Source organism: Crotalus tigris, unplaced genomic scaffold, assembly GCF_016545835.1.
Source record: "Crotalus tigris isolate CLP2741 ecotype Arizona unplaced genomic scaffold, ASM1654583v1 scf7180000017833.3397121, whole genome shotgun sequence".
NCBI lineage: Eukaryota > Metazoa > Chordata > Lepidosauria > Squamata > Viperidae > Crotalus > Crotalus tigris.
The window spans coordinates 2,089,090-2,107,556 of NW_024096661.1; the positions used below are offsets into that span (position 1 = coordinate 2,089,090).

Sequence of the window (18,467 nt, forward strand, 5' to 3'; positions counted from 1 at the left end):
GTCATTTGTTCATTTTCAGCTTTCTTACAGTAAATTGGCAGATGGGTGACAGTACAAAATTAGAATATAGAATGTAGGAATGACTATAATTTATACTTTCTGTGTTCAGGAGAGTAGTCTTACCTCATCGTATAATTATTGGGTGCCTGTAGACTCTGCAAGGCCCAATAATAATAAAAAAATGAATTTCTTTTAGGTTAATTGTCATTTTTTTAAAAAAAAGATGAATATCCTTATCTTTATCCTTAGATAAACACTGTCAAAATCATACAAGAATATATATGTAATTTTGTCCCCATATATATTAGTAGGAACTGATGAGTTTCACTAGACTACTACTTGGGACCTTCCCTGCCGGTTTCCCCATTGCCTTTCTGGGGAAGCCAACAAGGAAGGTCACAAATGGTGATTATCACAGGATGCTGCAACCAATCAATTGTGTGAGCCAGTTGCCGAGTGGCCAGATCCTGATCACAGGAACACAGGACTGAGATGCAAATAGCCCTGCACTTATGACCACTTGTTTAGTGCCATTGTAACTTTGAGTGGTTGCTGAACGCGTGGTCATATGTCAAGGACTATGTATCTCTCAAATTCAGACAGTATCTCATCAAATCACTGTCGACAGATTCTTTCCAACCAGCTACACCCCAAGTTACAATTTGTATAGGTCTCTCTGAGACCAAGCATTCTGAATGGGATGGTGGCATAGAAGGGGAAGATTCAGATGGACAGCTTGTTTCTGAGGCTGGACCAATATTGTCAATAATTCCCATATAATGACATGGTCATTATAAAATCCAGCTTTCCTCTCTCTTAGTTGTGGTTGTTGTTCTTCTTTATCATAGAAGTGAGTATTCACCAAACTCCAATCTGGTACTCCAAGCTCTGTATCTGTGGGCCCAGCACCTACTGCTAGCGACATTAAACTCAGCGCAAATAAGATCAGATTGAAGACACATAGCAGAAAACCGCTCCAATTCAGAACTCTTGTAGGTATAGTTGTTTTGCATTGATGAATGGATAGGTATATCGATGGAGCCACCCCCTTGGGGAATGAGATCAGAGTTAGGGTCCATGCTGGACGGCTGATTGAAACATTTCAGTAGATCAGGGGTGTCAAACTGCCAGCCCACAGGCCGGATGCATCATAGCGAAATCACGCCCACCCCAGTGCCAGCAATGGGAAAAAAAGTCACAATATGTCACGACACATCACGTGATGTTGCATGTTTGACACCCCTGCAGTAGATTGTTCAGACTGATTCTCAGGGCCAAGTTGTAACAGATCATCAACCATAGACTTATTCTCAAATAGTTTGAGAATTATGTTCCATTGACCGCTGGATGATTTTTTCCTCCTCTTTTGCATAGTTTTGCTTTGGAACAGAACACCATTTTTATATATTTTGTATTCTTGGAGGCTGGTCTTAGCAGCATTTCCACAGAGGAGCAACTAGAAAGAAGTAAGCTGTTAAGAGACCCAGTTGCAATGGTGGCTGACTGCACCATAAATTTAACTATTTCAAGGTTGCTTAAGATCAGTTGTGTTTCCTCTAGGCCAGGGGTAGGAAACCTTGGCTCTTTTATGACTCGTAGACTTCAGCTCCCAGAATTCCTGAGCCAGCATGGCTCAGCTTGGAACCTCTCCCTTTCCCCTCAGCATGGCTGGCTCAGGAATTCTGGGAGTTGAAGTTCACGAGTCATAAAAGATCCAAGGTTGCCTACCCCTGGCCTAGGCAGAGAGTGGCAGATAGCTGAGTTAAGACTTTCTCATTTCCAAACAAAAATCACTTGAAGCCTGTATCCTTTCCTTTCATTAAATCCAGGGTATTTCTTTCCCTGGATCTCTCCTGTTCTGACTTGATGTTAAAGGAGCTCCTTGTTTTACAGGTAGTGTGTGGATGGTTGTGATTAGGAGCTCTATAGTCTTGTGCCATCCTCCCTCACTGGCTTGGCTCTCCTCCCAGAATTTAGCAAGGGCAGGATACAGCCGTTATAAAGAAAGTATTGGCAGAATGTAAAATCTGCTTCAAAAGGTATTTAAGTTTGAAAAGCAAAAAATAAACTGCCTAAAATATCGCATTATCCTTTTAGATCCCTTCTGCGGGGAAGGCAGGAGATTTCTCTAAGCACATTAGGGGACACTTTACAAAAAAGGAATTGTAATGTTGCCTGTCTGTTGTGCCACCTGCTCTCCTTCAAAGGAGTTTCTGTAGCTTGAAGCCAGAACTTGTGTCTCTGCAAAATTAGTTTTCTCTCAGTGGCTTCTTTAACTGGAAAGAAATCTCTATAGTCTATGGCTGGCTGTGGAATTCTGGGAGTTGAAGTCCACATGCCTTAAAATTGTCAAGGTTGAGAAACACTGGTCTATGGGTTAGAGCAGGGCTTTTCAACCAGTGGTACATTGGCACTTGGCAGGTGGTACACGACCATGCTAGAAAAGTGGTAGCGGGGGAGGGGAATGAGCTGAACCGATGGCAGCACCGCACAAGCCTGAGCGAGAGATGGCTGGAGCTGCAGGGCTGTCAGGGCCCAGCGGAAGCGCCAGGATCAGTGCCAGGCTCCAGCTGGAGCTCGACGCTGATCCTGGCGCTTCTGCTGAGCCCAGAAGAAGCACCAATCAGCTGGAATGTTGCAGCATCTCCAGGGTCTTGTGATTTACTTTCAGATGTTTGACAACTGATTCATATTTATGACGGTCACAGTGTCCCACGGTCATGTGGAGTGACCAAAACCTGCTGCAACCACCCAGAAGATGGGAGGAATAAAAACCAAACACCCCCCCACCCTACCCCTGCTGCCAATCTTCAACAGAAATGCTCACAACAATGAAAACCTCAGACAGGAGGAAGAGCGCGGCCGGGCGGGCAGGCAGGTGTCTTGCTCGGCTGTGGCTTGGGGGGCACTTTTTTCAGTGACGTTGTAACTTCGAATAGTCACTAAGCAAACTGTTGTAAGTTGAGGACTACCTGTACTTTATCACTTTTTTCCTTTTTGGGGGGGGGTCATCAAGTTTTTGACAACTTGCTAAGCGACTGATGGTACTCGGATGTTGCCATACCCTAAAAGTGGTACAATGACTTGAAAAGGTTGAAAAGCCCTGGGTTAGAGGTAGGTTTTGAAACGTATGAGTTGCTATTTGGTTCCATAGCTGGTTTGGAAATATATTTTCCAAGTGTTTAGTTCATCTATATTTTTATTGGCTGATCACGTGTAGCAATGACAATTTGAACTGCTAAAGGCCAGTTCTTAGCAACCAAATCTAGCTTTCCATTTAAATTACTCCTAGTATAAGCAGCGGCCTCCCTTCTATCTGGTACCTGTGAAGTAGACAGGTCTTAAAAATTAGATAAATAAAAATAAAATCTCCTCTTAGAACAGTGGTGGCAAACCTATGGCACGCGTACCAGAGGCGGCACTCAGAGCCCTCTCTGTAGACATGCGCACCATGGCCTGGAGATGGCAACCGTCCCTTTTCAACCATCCACCTGCTAACTCACCGAGGTCCCACATGGCCGGATGCATCCCAGCACCCATGCGCTCGCTGGCCTCTGTGTGCAGGGGCTGATGGTGCCACCCCCGCCCCTGCCTCACCTTGCCCTGTAACAATGGCATCCCCGCCCTGCCTCGCCTTGCCTCGCCTCACCCTGCAGGATGAGCCTACTGCCCACCACCCCACCTGCCAGAGACCCGCTAGATCTCCTCCAACCTGCCCGGCACCCACAGGCGTCCCTCCCCATGAGCAACATCGAGGTGATCACACCCACCTTGGCCACACCCAATCTGCCATGACCCCACAGCCATGCCCACCTGGCACACAGCGATAAATAAGTGGGTTTTGGGTTGCAGTTTGGGCACTCGGTCTCTAAAAGGTTCGCCATCACTGTATTAGAACTTCAACTTCAGAGGAAGGGCAGTCATTCACTTCCCAGTCTAATGAGGAATAAGAATGATAAAGGGAAGTTAAAAGAAGAGAGGAAGAAGGAAGGGAGACTTATATGCAATTTATTTAAGCTGGAATAAGTCTTTTTATCTTTGGTTGCCCAGAGGCCATCTCAGTCTTATATTGTTTGGGATTTTGTCTTTGCTGAATTTCTAGCTTGTACTTCCCTTTCATCTTTCTTTTCAGGTTCTTTTTTTGTTCCTGCTTTACAATTTTGTATTCTGGATTGGTGTCTCAATACTCCAGGATACCAGAACATCTTGTTTTTAATTACTAAAAAAAATTAATTTAAATATTAATTCTAATTGCTAAAAAAATAAAATAAAAATAAAATGGAGGTGAGGATTTGAATAAAACTAAGGAAAATATTAAAATTACTTAATTAAAGTAAGAGCTTTGTTGGCACAATGGTTAGAATGCAGCATTGCAGGCTAATTCTGCCGACTGACAGGAGTTTAATCCTGACTGGCTCAAGGTTGGCTCAGCCTTCCATCCTTCTGAGGTTAGTAAAATGAGGACTCCAGATTGTTCGGGGCAATAGGCTGACTCTGTAAACCGCTTAGAGAGGGCTGTGAAGCACTATGAAGCAATATTAAGTGCTATTGCTATTAAAAGTGGAAAAAAGAACTAAAAGGAATGGAAAATCAGGGGGTCATTAAAGAGCTATCGCTGTCACCATCTTGTATGGGTGTCCCCTTAGCCATCAATAGTTATTTGATAGAACCAATTCACCCAGAGTCTCCCTAACACTGACAGTAAGAAACAACATACACAAAGTAGAAGTTGTGGAGTAATAATCCATGGTCTGCATCCTTCTACCTACATCACTGTTTCTCTCTAGAATATTATAGTATTTTCGGCCATGTTCATTAAAATAGCAAAGAGTACAAAATAAATTTATTTGAAGGGCATTCATGGAAAGTTGGGCTCTGAACATTTGGAAGACATTACAGATCTAGTTTATTGAAGTTTGGCATTTGTTTAGTATTCAATTATTTATTTTTTTTAAAGTGATTATAGAAGATTTTGGTTAGCCTTCTCAAATCTGCTAACATCCAGATGTGTTGGCCAGGCTTCACGAGAACTGAAGTTTATCACCTCTGGAATGTTTCAGGTTTGGGAAGGCTGATCTGTATACAATCTGCTGCTACTACAAGCTTCACTGAGAATAGTCATTTGCTGCCCTAGCCATATCTCTATGCTTGTTTTGCTCATCTAAAGGTAGAGAATGATTTATGGATATTCTGGGACACTGCTAATATGGCAAGACTAAACTTAGTCTTTCCTAACCTTGTGCTCTCCAGATATATTGGATTTCATTTGTGCTGGCTAGTACTTAAGGAACAACACATCTGGAGGGAAGGAGAGAGAAGACGGCTGTGCTGCATAGATGTTTCTTGGGAAGAGATTTGGAACGATTCCATGATTTTGAACCCTTTATCTATATTGGGAGGAAGGAGAATGAACTTTTCAAAATTATACGTTTCTATCAAAAGTTATCTATCTACCATTCCTCTTACAAGGAATGCTATGGGGAGGAAATGTGAGATGTACAATACCTATGTCTGATTTTCATGCATATAACCTATGCTTTCATTTCATCCTTACATATATACACACCCCGCAGTAAACGTTTTCCAAGTTGAAAAAGCATTCTATGTAATTTGAGAATTAAAGTATCAGCTGTTTTTAAATTCATAAGAACAGGTTTATGAAAGATTGAAGCAGAGACAAGGGAAATGGAATTATTATTGTTATTGTTATCATCATCATCATCATCATCATCTGATTAGAATGTTGCCTTCTTGGAGATCATTTTAAGGAAATGGGGTGCGGAAACTTGCTCAAATTGTAGAAAAAAATTGATTCTTTGATTTGGCAGTATAAATGCTGCTGAAGGAACAATTTCTAGAAGCCGTCTTAGGAAAGATATGAGGCATTGTGTTGTCTCTGATCAAATGCAAAGTAAAGAAGAAACTACAATTGTTGAAAAGATAAGAAACTTGAATTTGGATAAAATACACTTCAGAGTAATATTAAGGGTAGAGTAGAAACTATGGCTATTTTCTAGACTTAAAAAGAAAAAGGGAAATGATATGAATTATATTTTTGGAGTAAAATTTAATTAGAATACTTGGGTAAGTATTCAATTTGTGTTTTTTCCCCATTTCTATAACACATAGCAGGTGCTTATAACCAGAAGACTGTGAGTTCTAGTCCTACCTTAGGCATGAAAGCTGGATGGATGGCTTTGGACCAGTCATTCTGTCTCAGTCCAGCTCACTCCACAGGGTTATTCTTGTAGGAAAAATATGAAACATAGGAGAAGGAAACAATATGTTCGCCAACTTGAGTTATTTATAGAAATAATAAAGGTGGGATATAAGTAATTAAATAACTTAATATTACCTTTTTTGATTCACACATAATACTAACCATCATGTAATTTACTTTTGGTTTAGCAAAATGTGTGAACTAATCTGCTACAATTTATAAACTATCATGTTTTGACTTCAGTCTTTACATTAAACCAGGGGTCTTCAAACTTGGCCCTTTTATGACTTGTGGACTTCAACTCCCAGAATTCCTCAGCCAGGCACGCTGGCTTAGGAATTCTGGGAGTTGAAATCCATAAGTCATAAAAGGGCCAAGTTTGAAGACCCCTGCATTAAACTAAATAAACCCTTTAGTTGGACTCCTTTCCTGGTGACCTTACTGACCTTGTTCATTTAATTTATTTTTTAAAATGTATGGAAGTGGTTTTTCCTTTCCCTTCCTTTTTTTTTATCCTACTCTTATTTATTTTATAAATAACTCAAGGCAGTGAATATATTTAATACTTCCTTCTCCTATTTTCCCCACCTGTGATGAAGTGGTTGGGCTGAGAGAGAGTGAGTGGCTCAACTCACCCAGTGATTTTCACGTCGAAAGTGGGACTAGAATTCACCAACTCCTGGTCTCTATCCTTGTGCCATAACAACTAGACCAAATTAGTTCTCAGTTTGTTGTCGTTTTTCAGTCCCAGTCCCTTGTACTGCTCTAAAATTTTCTGAAAGTTGCTCATCCTTAACACCTCCACATCAACCAAATTTGATCATGTGCTGCCACCTGCTGTGACCAAAGCCAAGTAAACCACATTATAACTTAGCAGAATGTGTAAACCAAGCCTGCGACTGTTACAACTAGAGTGTATATTTGCTATCAAACTGTGGGCTGAATGCATTTCCCAGTCACTTAGTATGTTCTCCCCATGAAAAGAACTATATCACCGTGTGTAATATAACTTCATTAAATAGAAACATCACTGCTTCTTTCTGCAGAGTGATCAAACAGCTTTGCACCGGGCGACTGTTGTAGGGAACACAGAGGTTATCTCAGCTCTTATCCACGAAGGGTGTGCATTGGACAGGCAAGACAAGGTAACATAATTATGGCCAAGGTCCTCTGTTTGTGGCTTTTGGCATTCCATCCAAGATTATGCCATCAAATGTTAGTGGCATATTTCCAAATTTGGTTATCCAATTGTAAAAATTAAGTAACAAGCAAAATAGATGTGCCAAGTTTCTACTGAGAGGAGAAAAAGTAGTAGTATTAGAAGTAATAATAATAATAATAGATTTAAAAATTGAAATTGAAAGAGTGCCATATCCAAAAATCTTGGATGGCACTTAGAACATATGTGCATTGACAACATTTCCATCTGTCACTTGCAAAAGGCCACACTGCTTGGATCCACACATATATCACACTGGTACATTATGACATCCTACGTTCTTGGGAAGAACTCCACGTGCATGAAGGCCAACGCCAGCTAAAGAACTGGCAGCTATGGCTTCATATTGTTGGGAACAGATAATAATAAAAAATAGGGTTGAATTGCCTGGTTTCCAAGGCAGAATGTTTAGAATGTTTCTCTTCCTATGACAAGAGACATTTCTTTGGTGGTGATGCCCAATAGATGTAAAGTGGCATTATAACATAAAAAAAACTTATTTTGTTTTTCTGTTTTGCTCCCCAGGATGGGAACACAGCTCTTCATGAAGCCTCTTGGCATGGATTCAGTCAGTCAGCCAAGCTGCTTGTTAAAGCAGGAGCTAATGTCCTGGCTAGGAACAAGGTGAGCTACACACCAAAAGGAGCTTTTCAATTCTTGTAGTCTGAGAAAAGACGCACAATAGGTAAAGCATCAATTTTTCCTTATCAGTTGCTTTTGGCAGTGACATTTCCTGAGTAGCGGTAGTACATTTCTTTTGCGTTAATTGGCTGTACCTCAGTTGTTCCTCATGAAGACATTTTTGTGCTAGAAATGGATTATCTTGATAACTGACACAGTTGCATTTTATTTTCGCTGAAAAGACTTTTATCATTGCACTCAAGGTAGACAAGATTCATTGTAATAAGAATGTGAATCGGGCCAACAAGAAAGTAGTGAAGAAATAAAAATAAATTTATCAGAAATAGGAGAGTTAAGCACAAAAGTAGAAAAGCAAAGGAAAATTGACTTAATTTCCTTCGTGATGGAGCATTATGATCCCTGTTTGTGATTGTGTTTCTGTTGTTCAATTAAAAACAGAGTTGCCATTGATTGTCGATATTTAAGGAGTCCCATAGCTTTGTTTATATTCACCTTGCTGGGTTGTATATAATTTAACAGTTGTGGCAGTGTTATTCTTTCATCTTTCCTCAACTGTTATAGCCAGTACACAACTCTTCTCTCTTTGAAGCAAGTGCTATTTTGGAGCTCAGGAAAATAGAGGCTTCTTGTTATTCTGCATTATAATGCATTGATGTCATCTTATCTTATATAAATAAAAATGTAAATGTTCATTTGTTCAAAATCTTAAATCTCCGAAAGGTCTTCAACCGATTGCTTTGAAATTTTACCTGTGAAAGGCAAAAGCATGCTTTTTTTGAAAAACAGATAAAACATGCTTTTTTTGAAAAACAGCACCATCTGTTGGACGTAATCTCTATATCTGCACACACAATGGAACAATAAAAAATACTGTATACCCACAAGCATTGTGAAATTAAACATATTACAAACGTGCGCTTTCTCTTTTCTTTCTTGAGCCCCAGCAACGTGTGGCTGGGTACAACTAGCTATTAATATAATTGGAAATGGGCTTTTGTTGATAAAATTTTGAAAATGTTCCTATGTCATAAATAGAGAGAAAAGCATCTATGCATACTTGCTAGCTGACAGTGATATGTAGTATGAAATTTAATTGTCTATATTCCATTATATTTAACTTATCAAATTGGATTCCAATAAGGTATATGAAGACACAAAATGTACAGGTAAATTTGAAAATTAATGGTTAATAGCACTGTTGATCATACTGTGTTGGCCCCCATAATGTTCTTCCTCAATTCCTTATGTCTGGATTCTGATCCTGATTTCTGGATGTTATCTTTGGGGGAACAAAAATTTGCATCTTGTTGTTCTTAAACATTGGGTCTACGTTTATTGCATTTTTAATGCCCACGTTACAGTTTTTTTTTTGTTTTTTTTTTGTTTAGAGACCAGACATAATAAAAGAAAATGTTTGTATATAGACAAGCCATTACATACTATTTCCTTTTGGCTTTAGAAGCTGTTTTGCAAAGCACAGAAAAGGAGTAAGAAATAGTAAGAAAAAAAAGTAGTACCATGAAATAATGAAAAGGAATATAGCTAAATTTAGTTTGCATCAATACCATTCATTCTCTCTCTCCCCGTCCTTGAAGATCATCCTTGCTGAGGCTACATCCATACATCACTTTACACTTTCCTGTTTGTTCTTTAAGCTTTTTACCTTTTCCTGAGAATTTCTCCAACTCCATCCACCCATGACTTCTTTGTCTTCCCTTGAGTTATTTACCCTTCCTTCATCTGTTTGTTTTGCAACTCAACCTTCATTCACTCTCTGTGGATGACCACACCAGTGGAAACTGTTCATTCTCTTTGTATTCAGGCCATAGTCATTCGTCACTTGTTCATTTTTTACCCTATTTCTTCTTGTTTTACCACACAACTTAAGTGTCCCATTCCTTCAACCTTCAGCATCCTTTTATCTTTTTTCTAATATCCACAGAGGTCATTTCTGTATAAAGAAGTTGGTAGAAGCATCCTCTAATGCAGGTAGTCCTCAACCTACGACCACAATTGAGCCCAACATTTCTGTGGCTAAGTGAAACATTTGTTAAGTGAGTTTTGCCCCATTTTATGACTTTTTTTTTCTTGCCACAATTGTTAAGTGAATCACTGCAGCTGGTTAGTAACACGGTTGTTAAGTGAAACAGGCTTCCCCATTGACTTTGCTTGTCAGAAGGTTGCAACAGGTGATCACATGACCTTGGGACATAGCAACGGTCATAAATATGAACCAGTTGCTAAGTGTCTGAATATTGATCATGTGACCATGGGGATGCTACAATGGTCATAAGTGTGAAAAAAGGTCATAAGTCATTTTTTTCAGTGCCATGGTATATAGCCATTTTTATCACCATTCATTGCATCATACAGTTTTTCTAATCTTCCCAGCAACAACACAGTGTTGTTTGCATATACACGTGTTCACATTCATGTCTTCCACCGCCATTTAATATTCCAAGTAATCCTTACTTATATAGTTATACATTAAATAACAACCACATCCTTATCTTATTTCCCGGTCATTGTTGAGCCACTCACTAGGAAAAAAGTTTTTTTTTCCCTAAAGCAAATTCTAACTAAATAGCATTCATATTCATTCTTTCCTCCCCCAAATAGAACAACTGCTTTTTAAAAAAAAAAAAAAAATTCCACACTTGTTTTTGTAATGATGATTAGTGTTGTGCCCCTCCTTCTTTCTTAAGGCAGGTAACACTCCACTGCATTTGGCCTGCCAGAACAATCATTCTGAAAGTGTGCGAGTTCTACTGCTTGGAGGCTCTCGGACTGATATCAAAAACAATGTGAGTATTACCAAATAGGCCTTTAAAAAAAAATGTTATTAAACCAAATGTATTGACTGTTTTGGATGTTCAGATACAGATGTTTCAGAATCTGCATGGAGTCTCTGCGTTATGATCTGTTCATTGTTTCATTATCTGTATAACCACAAGCATGCTGGTATTAAAATTGTGACATGAGTCATTTCAATATGCATTTCAGATGTTAGTGGATTCATTTCAAAAAAAGCATATAGCAATTATAAGCTTAATTTCCTGGAACGAGCATCCTAAATGAGTCATCAGTTGAACGGAGCCAAATAACACATTTTTCAGTTATGGATTGGGTGAAGATTTAAAGTTCTGCTTAGTACACTGAGCATAAAAGCAGCAATAAAGGAGAATATTTGTAAGAAAAGAACCGAGCTCAGAGAACACCAGGGATCCCTCATAAAAGGAGCCCTTGCAACTAAAGGTGTCAGGTGGCTTGTCTTTGATTAGTAAAATATAAGTATACTATCCTAATAGTGCAGCTACCAAGTTAATGGGTTATTGACATCTAAGAACTCTCAATTCCCATCCTTGTCATTAGCTGAATAGCAAAATAGTGGTCAGTATTTTGTGCACGTTGGTTCAGAGCAATGATGGCGAACCTATGGCATGCATGCCAGAGGTGGCACTCGGAACCCTCTCTGTGGGCATGCGTGCTGTTGCCCCAGCCCTGCCTTCCCCCATGGCTCCCTCCTCACCAGCAGCCGCCCGAAGGAGAGTCGTCCCTAGATGCGGCCTGCGCGGAGCAGCGCAGCCAAGGACATGTGAACCGGGCAGCAGGGAAAGACTTTGCCCTCATGCCCTGTCGCGCACAAATGATGCTCCGGGGCACGGGCGGAGGGTGTGGCTGCCATGGCGTTGCAGGGCTGCCTGGGCGATCTGCGGTGGGCTGTGGAGGGGGTGAGTGGCCCTGTGGATGGGGGCGGGGCAAAGTAGTGGTGGAGTGGGCAGGGCAGGGGGTGGAGCAGGGGTGGGACAGTTTTTGGGCACTCGGTCTCTAAAAGGTTCGCCATCACTGGTTTAGAGCCTCTCAGGGAATGTGTATGTTGCTTTAAGGTGGGACATCTCATTGGCTGAAGCTTTTTTTACTGGGTTTGCTTAGCTCCTCCCCTTTATTTTTAGGCAGGAGACACCTGTTTGCATGTTGCAGCTCGTTACAATCACTTACCAATCATTAGGGTGCTGCTCACTGCTTTCTGTTCCGTCCATGAAAAAAATCAGGTCAGTGCATGCACTTTAATGCTCATGTTTCATTTGCTGTCAGCTTTTCACATGTATTCTGGTACTGGGACAGAGGTTGTAGTAATCTGGATCTCATAGAAAGCAATTGAAGTAAATATTTATTGGGAACCTATGGTGTTTTGGTGTTCAGAAGGGCCTTGAAGAAACTGGGCATCTTCTGTTGGCTATGTTGGAAGTTCTCATGGCATTCATACTTTAAAATGAAGTATTTTTGGTCACATAAAATAAAATAGAAAAAAACTGCAGCGTAGTAATAATTCAACTCTATGGATGATCATTCTGAAGACTTTGAATGCAGTAGGAAAAAATCTAATTTGGATTTCATACCCAAATAACATGAAAATTTACATAAAGCAGACTAACCTTAAAGGAATTTGTTATGAACTTTGGTATATTTTATGAATATTATCCACCACTTACATAAATTTGGATGTAATAACTTTAACAGGTGCTTCTTCTTCCCAGAGGATATGTTACTTCAGGATTTTACTGTAAGGATTTCAAATAATTAAAAAATAACCCAGTAATTTGGATTATTTCCAGTCATGCAGTTTTGCTTACAAAGTACCAAGTAATTAGGTACAAGTCTTGCTATTAGGTACAATTCTTGCCACAACATTTTCTTTTGTGGGAATGTTATAGAAACAAAAGTGGCTAGATGTAAGAAATCTCACTGACAATGAGACCCCATTGGCTGATATTCTCATATACTCCACTGGGGCCAGTGGTGAGATTCAGCCGGTTTGCACCAGTTCAGCAGAACCGGTAGCTATTTTTTTGTTGCCCAGACCCAGAACGGACTTCCGAAAGCGGCATCCACACAGAGAATCGGTTGTTCATATATTTGAATCCCACCACTGACTGGGGCTGTAGGATGATTATAACAGATCATACCTGTGTCACTGCGCACTGCACAGTGCATTCCACTCCATTCTGCTGAAAAATGCCCTGGTGGAACATTATAAGGTACAATGAAAGAGCAGAGAAAGAAAGCAACAAATCCTTATCCAGGGCTTATGAATGCTCACGTAATATTGCCAAGCGATAAATTTTTTTTGAAATCAATCTGAATGACTGTGGCAACTGTTTGGGGATGTAGCAAAGGAGTCCAAGATGATATTGAGCAAAGTGAATATTTGTGGGTTTTCCAATAGGTTTTGATTGCTGTTTCCACTTGTTGCAGTCAACTATTGATTGCTAAAATATGGTAGACCTAAAAGCTGATATAAAGAAGAATCTGCTTCTATGCCTCCTAAACAACAACAACAACAATAATAGAGTTGGAAGGGACCTTGGAGGCATCTAGTCCAACCCTACATCATTTCAGACAAACGGCTGTCCAGTCTCTTCTTAAAAACTTCCAGTGTTGGAGCATTCACAACTTCTGGAGGCAGCTTGTTTTACTGATTAATTGTTCTAACTGTCAGGAAGTTTCTCCAAATAATAATAATAATAATAATAATAATAATAATAATAATAATAATAATAATAATAATAATAATATAAAATCAAACTGCTCTGGGACTTCAGAATTCAAACAGACAAGCACCAGCAACATAACACCCTAGACTTAACAATTGTCGATAAGAAAGACAAAAAAGTCTGGATAGTGGACGTGGCAGTGCCTGGAGATAGCAGAATAGAAGAGAAAGAACTGGAGAAGATAACAAAATACAAAGACCTACAAATAGAAATAGAAAGACTGTGGCAAAGCAAGCAAGGGTAGTACCAATAGTAATAGGCGCCTTGGGTGCAATCCCAAAACAACTGGAGCACCACTTGAACACCATTGGCATTGACAAATTCGCTATTAGTCAATTGCAAAAGGCGGCCTTACTAGGAACTGCTTCCATCCTGCGACGATACCTGTAATTCCATCAAACATCCACATCTGCCTATCCCAGGTCCTGGGTAAGGACTCGATAGGTAGACAAAATGCCAAATCCAGTCTGAACATCTGGCTGAATGTGCAATGATCCATAATAATAATAATAATAGACAAAGCACTACATGGCCAATACATTAAAAAAAATAGCTGGGAAAGCAGATAATAACAAGACCTGGCAATGGCTAAGAGCAGGAAAATTGAAGAAAGAAACCGAGGGACTAATTCTGTCTGCACAAGACCAAGTCTTAAGGACAAATGCATATAAAGTCAAAATTGAGAAGACAGCAACAGACAGTAAGTGCCGCCTATGCAAAGAAGCTGAAGAAACAGTGGGCCACATGGTAAGCTGTTGCAAGAAGATTGCACAGACTGACTACAAGCAGCGACATGACAAAGTAGCAACAATGGTGCATTGGAAGATCTGCAAAAAATATCATTTGCCTGTAAGCAAAAACTGGTGGGATCATAAAATAGAGAAAGTCATAGAAAATGATAAAATTAACTGCTCTGGGACTTCAGAATTCAAACAGACAAGCACCTGCAACATAACACCCCAGACTTAACAATTGTCGATAAGAAAGACAAAAAAGTCTGGATAGTGGACGTGGCAGTGCCTGGAGATAGCAGAATAGAAGAGAAAGAACTGGAGAAGATAACAAAATACAAAGACCTACAAATAGAAATAGAAAGACTGTGGCAAAAGCAAGCAAGGTAGTACCAATAGTCATAGGCTCCTTGGGTGCAATCCCAAAACAACTGGAGCACCACTTGAACACAATTGGCATTGACAAATTCGCTATTAGTCAATTGCAAAAGGCGGCCTTATTAGGAACTGCTTCCATCCTGCGACGATACCTGTAATACCATCCAACATCCACATCTGCCTATCCCAGGTCCTGGGTAAGGACTCAATAGGTAGACAAAATGCCAAATCCAGTCTGAACATCTGGCTGACTGTGCGATGATCAATAATAATAATAATAAATAAATAATAATAAAATTGTAAGGGACCTTGGAGGTTATCTAGTCCAACCCCCTGCTCAGGCAGGAAACCCTATACTGTTTCAGACAAATGGCTGTCCAGTCTTGACTCCCTCTTCTTTGTGGCAGCCCCTGAGATACTGGAACACTGCTATCATGTCCCCCCTCATCCTTCTCTTTGTTAAACTAGACATGCCCAATTCCAGCAACCGTTCCTTATATGTTTTAGCCTCCAGTCCTCTAATCATCTTTGTTGCTCTTCTCTGTACTCTTTCTAGAGTTTCAACATCTTTTTTACATCGTGGTGACCAAAACTGGATGCAGTATTCTAAGTGTGGCCTTACCAAGGCATTGTAAAGTGATATTAATACTTCACTTGCTCTTGATTCTATCCCTCTGTTAATGCAGCCTAGCACTGTGTTGGCCTTTTTGGCAGCTGCAGCACACTGCTGGCTCATATTTAGGTGATTGTCTACTAGGACTCCAAGGTCCCTCTCACAGTTACTACTGTTGAGCAAGGTACCCCTATATATATATGAGACAAGCGGGGGAGGGAGGGAGAGAAAGAAAGAAAGAGAGAGAAAGAGAGAGAGAGAGAGAGAGAGAGAGAGAGAGAGAGAGAGAGAGAGAGAGAGAGAGAGAGAGAGAGAGCAGGGCTGAATGTGAAAATCAAGGTCATGATGAACAGGACATTCTGATTTTGTAATTTTTAGGCTGGAGATACAGCACTTCATGTAGCTGCTGCATTGAATCATAAAAAAGTGGCAAAATTGCTATTGGAAGCTGGAGCTGATGAGACCGTAGTTAACAGTGTAAGTGTGGAAATGTTTTGTGTTACTGTTCTACTTTCTATTAAATACTGACTGAAAAGTTGCTGTGGGGAACATGAAAATCATGGGCACCTAATAAGGTCATATGGGTATACAGGTAGTCCTCGACTTACAGCATTGACTTTAATGACCATCCGAAGTTACAACATCACTGGAAAAAAAGTGACTTATGACTGTTTTTCACACTTACAACCATTAGAGCATCCCCATGGTCATGTGATCAAAATTCAGATGCTTAGGAAGTGATTCATACTTATGACGGTTGCAGTATCTTGGGGTCAAGGTGATCTCATCTTTTGCAACTTTCTGACAAGCAAAGTCAGTGGGGGAAGCCAGATTCACTTAACAGCTGTGTTACTAACTTAACAACTACAGCAATTCACTTAATAACTGTGGCAAGAAAAGTTGCAAAATGGGGCAAAACTCACTTCATAAATGTCTCACTTAGCAGCAGAAATTTTGGGCTTAAACGGTGGTCATAGGTTGAGGATCTACCTATACTTCAGGCTCATACATGAGGAGAAGCGTTATAAATGTAATCAATCATAGTTCCTGGTTGACTTTGGCTAATCAGGAAATGCTAAATCAGAGGAGGTTAGCAGGAAATCTCAAGCCTTTCCCAAGACTAGATTAAGCTGGGGAATTAAAAAAAAACAAACAACCACCTAGTGCAAGGGTAGGCAACCTTGGCTCTTTTATGACTCGTGGACTTCAACTCCCAGAATTCCTGAGCCAGCCATGCTGGCTCATAAAAGTCATAAAAGAGCCAAGGTTGCCTACCCCTGACCTAGTGGCTATCCTCCCCTTTCACTTTAAGAAGCTCAGCTCAAAAGGAGTCTTTTCTGTCAACTGTTTAAAAATGTCCAGGCTTTTTGAACTTTCTTGATGGTTTTGCAGGAACACAAACCAACCTTTTCTATTACAGGCTGGCCAGACCCCCCTGGAAGTTGCCCGGGAACATAACAATCCTGAAATTGCTCTTCTGCTTACAAAAGCCCCTCAGGTACATCATGTGCCATGACTGAATTGGAAACTTAATTTCACAAAAATACTTGGAAGTGAACATTTCTCACAAAAATGTAATTATGAGTATCAGATATCTGTTCACCCTCTAAAGTGGATTCATTGAAAAGAGACTTGTTACACACAACTAATTTAAAATTCCGATGTCAACGCTGCTAATATTGAATATTCTTGCTTTGACAAAATATGCAGAACTGTCTGGTATTTTTAGAGTTAATTCAGATGACAGAGAAAAGGGAGGGGAAACAACAAAAGCCAGAGAAAAGGAATGGAAGTGAATCTCTGTCCTCTGGGCTAGTTGGAAGATGTGACTTGTGACTGCAAGATAAGGGAGGGGTATAGCAAGAAAAGTTAGATGCCAGCAAGAGGAATTCAGATTCTGGCATAAACCTCCATGATGTGTCGTCAATTTGTAACATTGGTAATAAAAGCTTTAGGATAAACATGCCTGGAAGTTCTTTGAAGTGTTTCATTAGTCGGAACCATGACATCCAATAGATCTACTCTTAATTGGGACCAAAGTAAGATCTGGACCCAGTTTAAACTTTCTGGCACATAGAGTAGGGGTCCCCAACCCCCTGGTCCGTGGACCAGTATCGGGACGCGGCATGCCAGCAGCCGGTTCGCACAAACAAGCAAAGCCCCATCCACAGGATGCAGCACACAAAACCACGCACCTTCCATGATCCTAGCCTACATTCTGCAGATCCTAGCCTACATTCTCCATCTTGCCCCGTACTCATTTACATAGCTGGTTGAACATTGTATTGTGTCCATTCTCCTTGTTAGTGCTACTTTAAATAAACAGCAGAGTTTAAACTTTAGTCCCTGGCCTACAACAGGTCACTTAGTGATCATCTGAAGGTACGATGGGCCTCCCTGAGAGTTTACAATGGTTTGCAGGGTCCCGCCGTCATGGGACTGTGTTTTAAAATGTTTCTGTGGAACCTAGCACTTACTTCTGATTTTCAGCAAAACTGTGTCCAGTGCAAGTTAATCGGTTCACTGGTTGTAAAATCAGGTCAGTTATGTTGTTGATCTGATCTACAACCATCGTGAGTTACAGCCATGATGGACAGGCTCAAGGACTACCTGTAATTAGGCAATAATGGGCTGGATTCAAACCTGAACCCAGAGGTTTAATTGATTATGAGAAGTATTAACATTTAATAGGATTTAATTCGGTTGCAACTATCTTAACTCAGTTTAGGTTTAGCGAGTCCTTTTGAAGTTTAACTTTAGATCTGGTTCTGTCATCTTAATGAGAAACTTTGCTGAATATAGATTTCACGCTTTAACCGTGGAAGGAGCCTGAGGAAGAAAAGGGAGAGACTTAAAGAGGAAAGACGTGCTCAGTCTGTGCCACGTGATGAAGTGGTGCAAAGCAAGGTACAGCCATTTCTATTTATTTAGGAGGGAAGGAAAGCAGTATGAGAACTGAAAGACTGTTAACTACAGTAACTCCAACCACTTGAAGCTATGTGGATTTGCCATGGGTGTATCTGTTGTGTCATTGAATGAGAAGCACCTTGAACCAACTATTAGTATTTATGATTGTAAGCTGAGTGCTGCCTTTTGTTGCTGGTCCTCC

At 40.3% G+C, this 18,467-nt stretch overlaps 1 protein-coding gene across 7 annotated transcripts in view; it reads left to right on the plus strand.

Annotated features, from left to right (window-relative positions):
* ANKRD6 (ankyrin repeat domain 6) overlaps positions 1-18,467 on the plus strand; it is a 99,813-nt gene that overhangs the window by 71,357 nt on the left and 9,989 nt on the right. For 5 of the 7 annotated variants that reach the window (XM_039343119.1, XM_039343118.1, XM_039343122.1 and 2 more), the window contains 7 exons: positions 7,267-7,365; positions 7,965-8,063; positions 10,787-10,885; positions 12,035-12,133; positions 15,737-15,835; positions 16,779-16,856; positions 18,161-18,265. In XM_039343119.1, the coding sequence (XP_039199053.1) occupies positions 7,267-7,365; positions 7,965-8,063; positions 10,787-10,885; positions 12,035-12,133; positions 15,737-15,835; positions 16,779-16,856; positions 18,161-18,265 (678 nt within the window). The remainder of the gene's footprint in view (positions 1-7,266; positions 7,366-7,964; positions 8,064-10,786; positions 10,886-12,034; positions 12,134-15,736; positions 15,836-16,778; positions 16,857-18,160; positions 18,266-18,467) is intronic. The other 2 variants (XM_039343123.1, XM_039343124.1) reach the window with 2 other exon arrangements.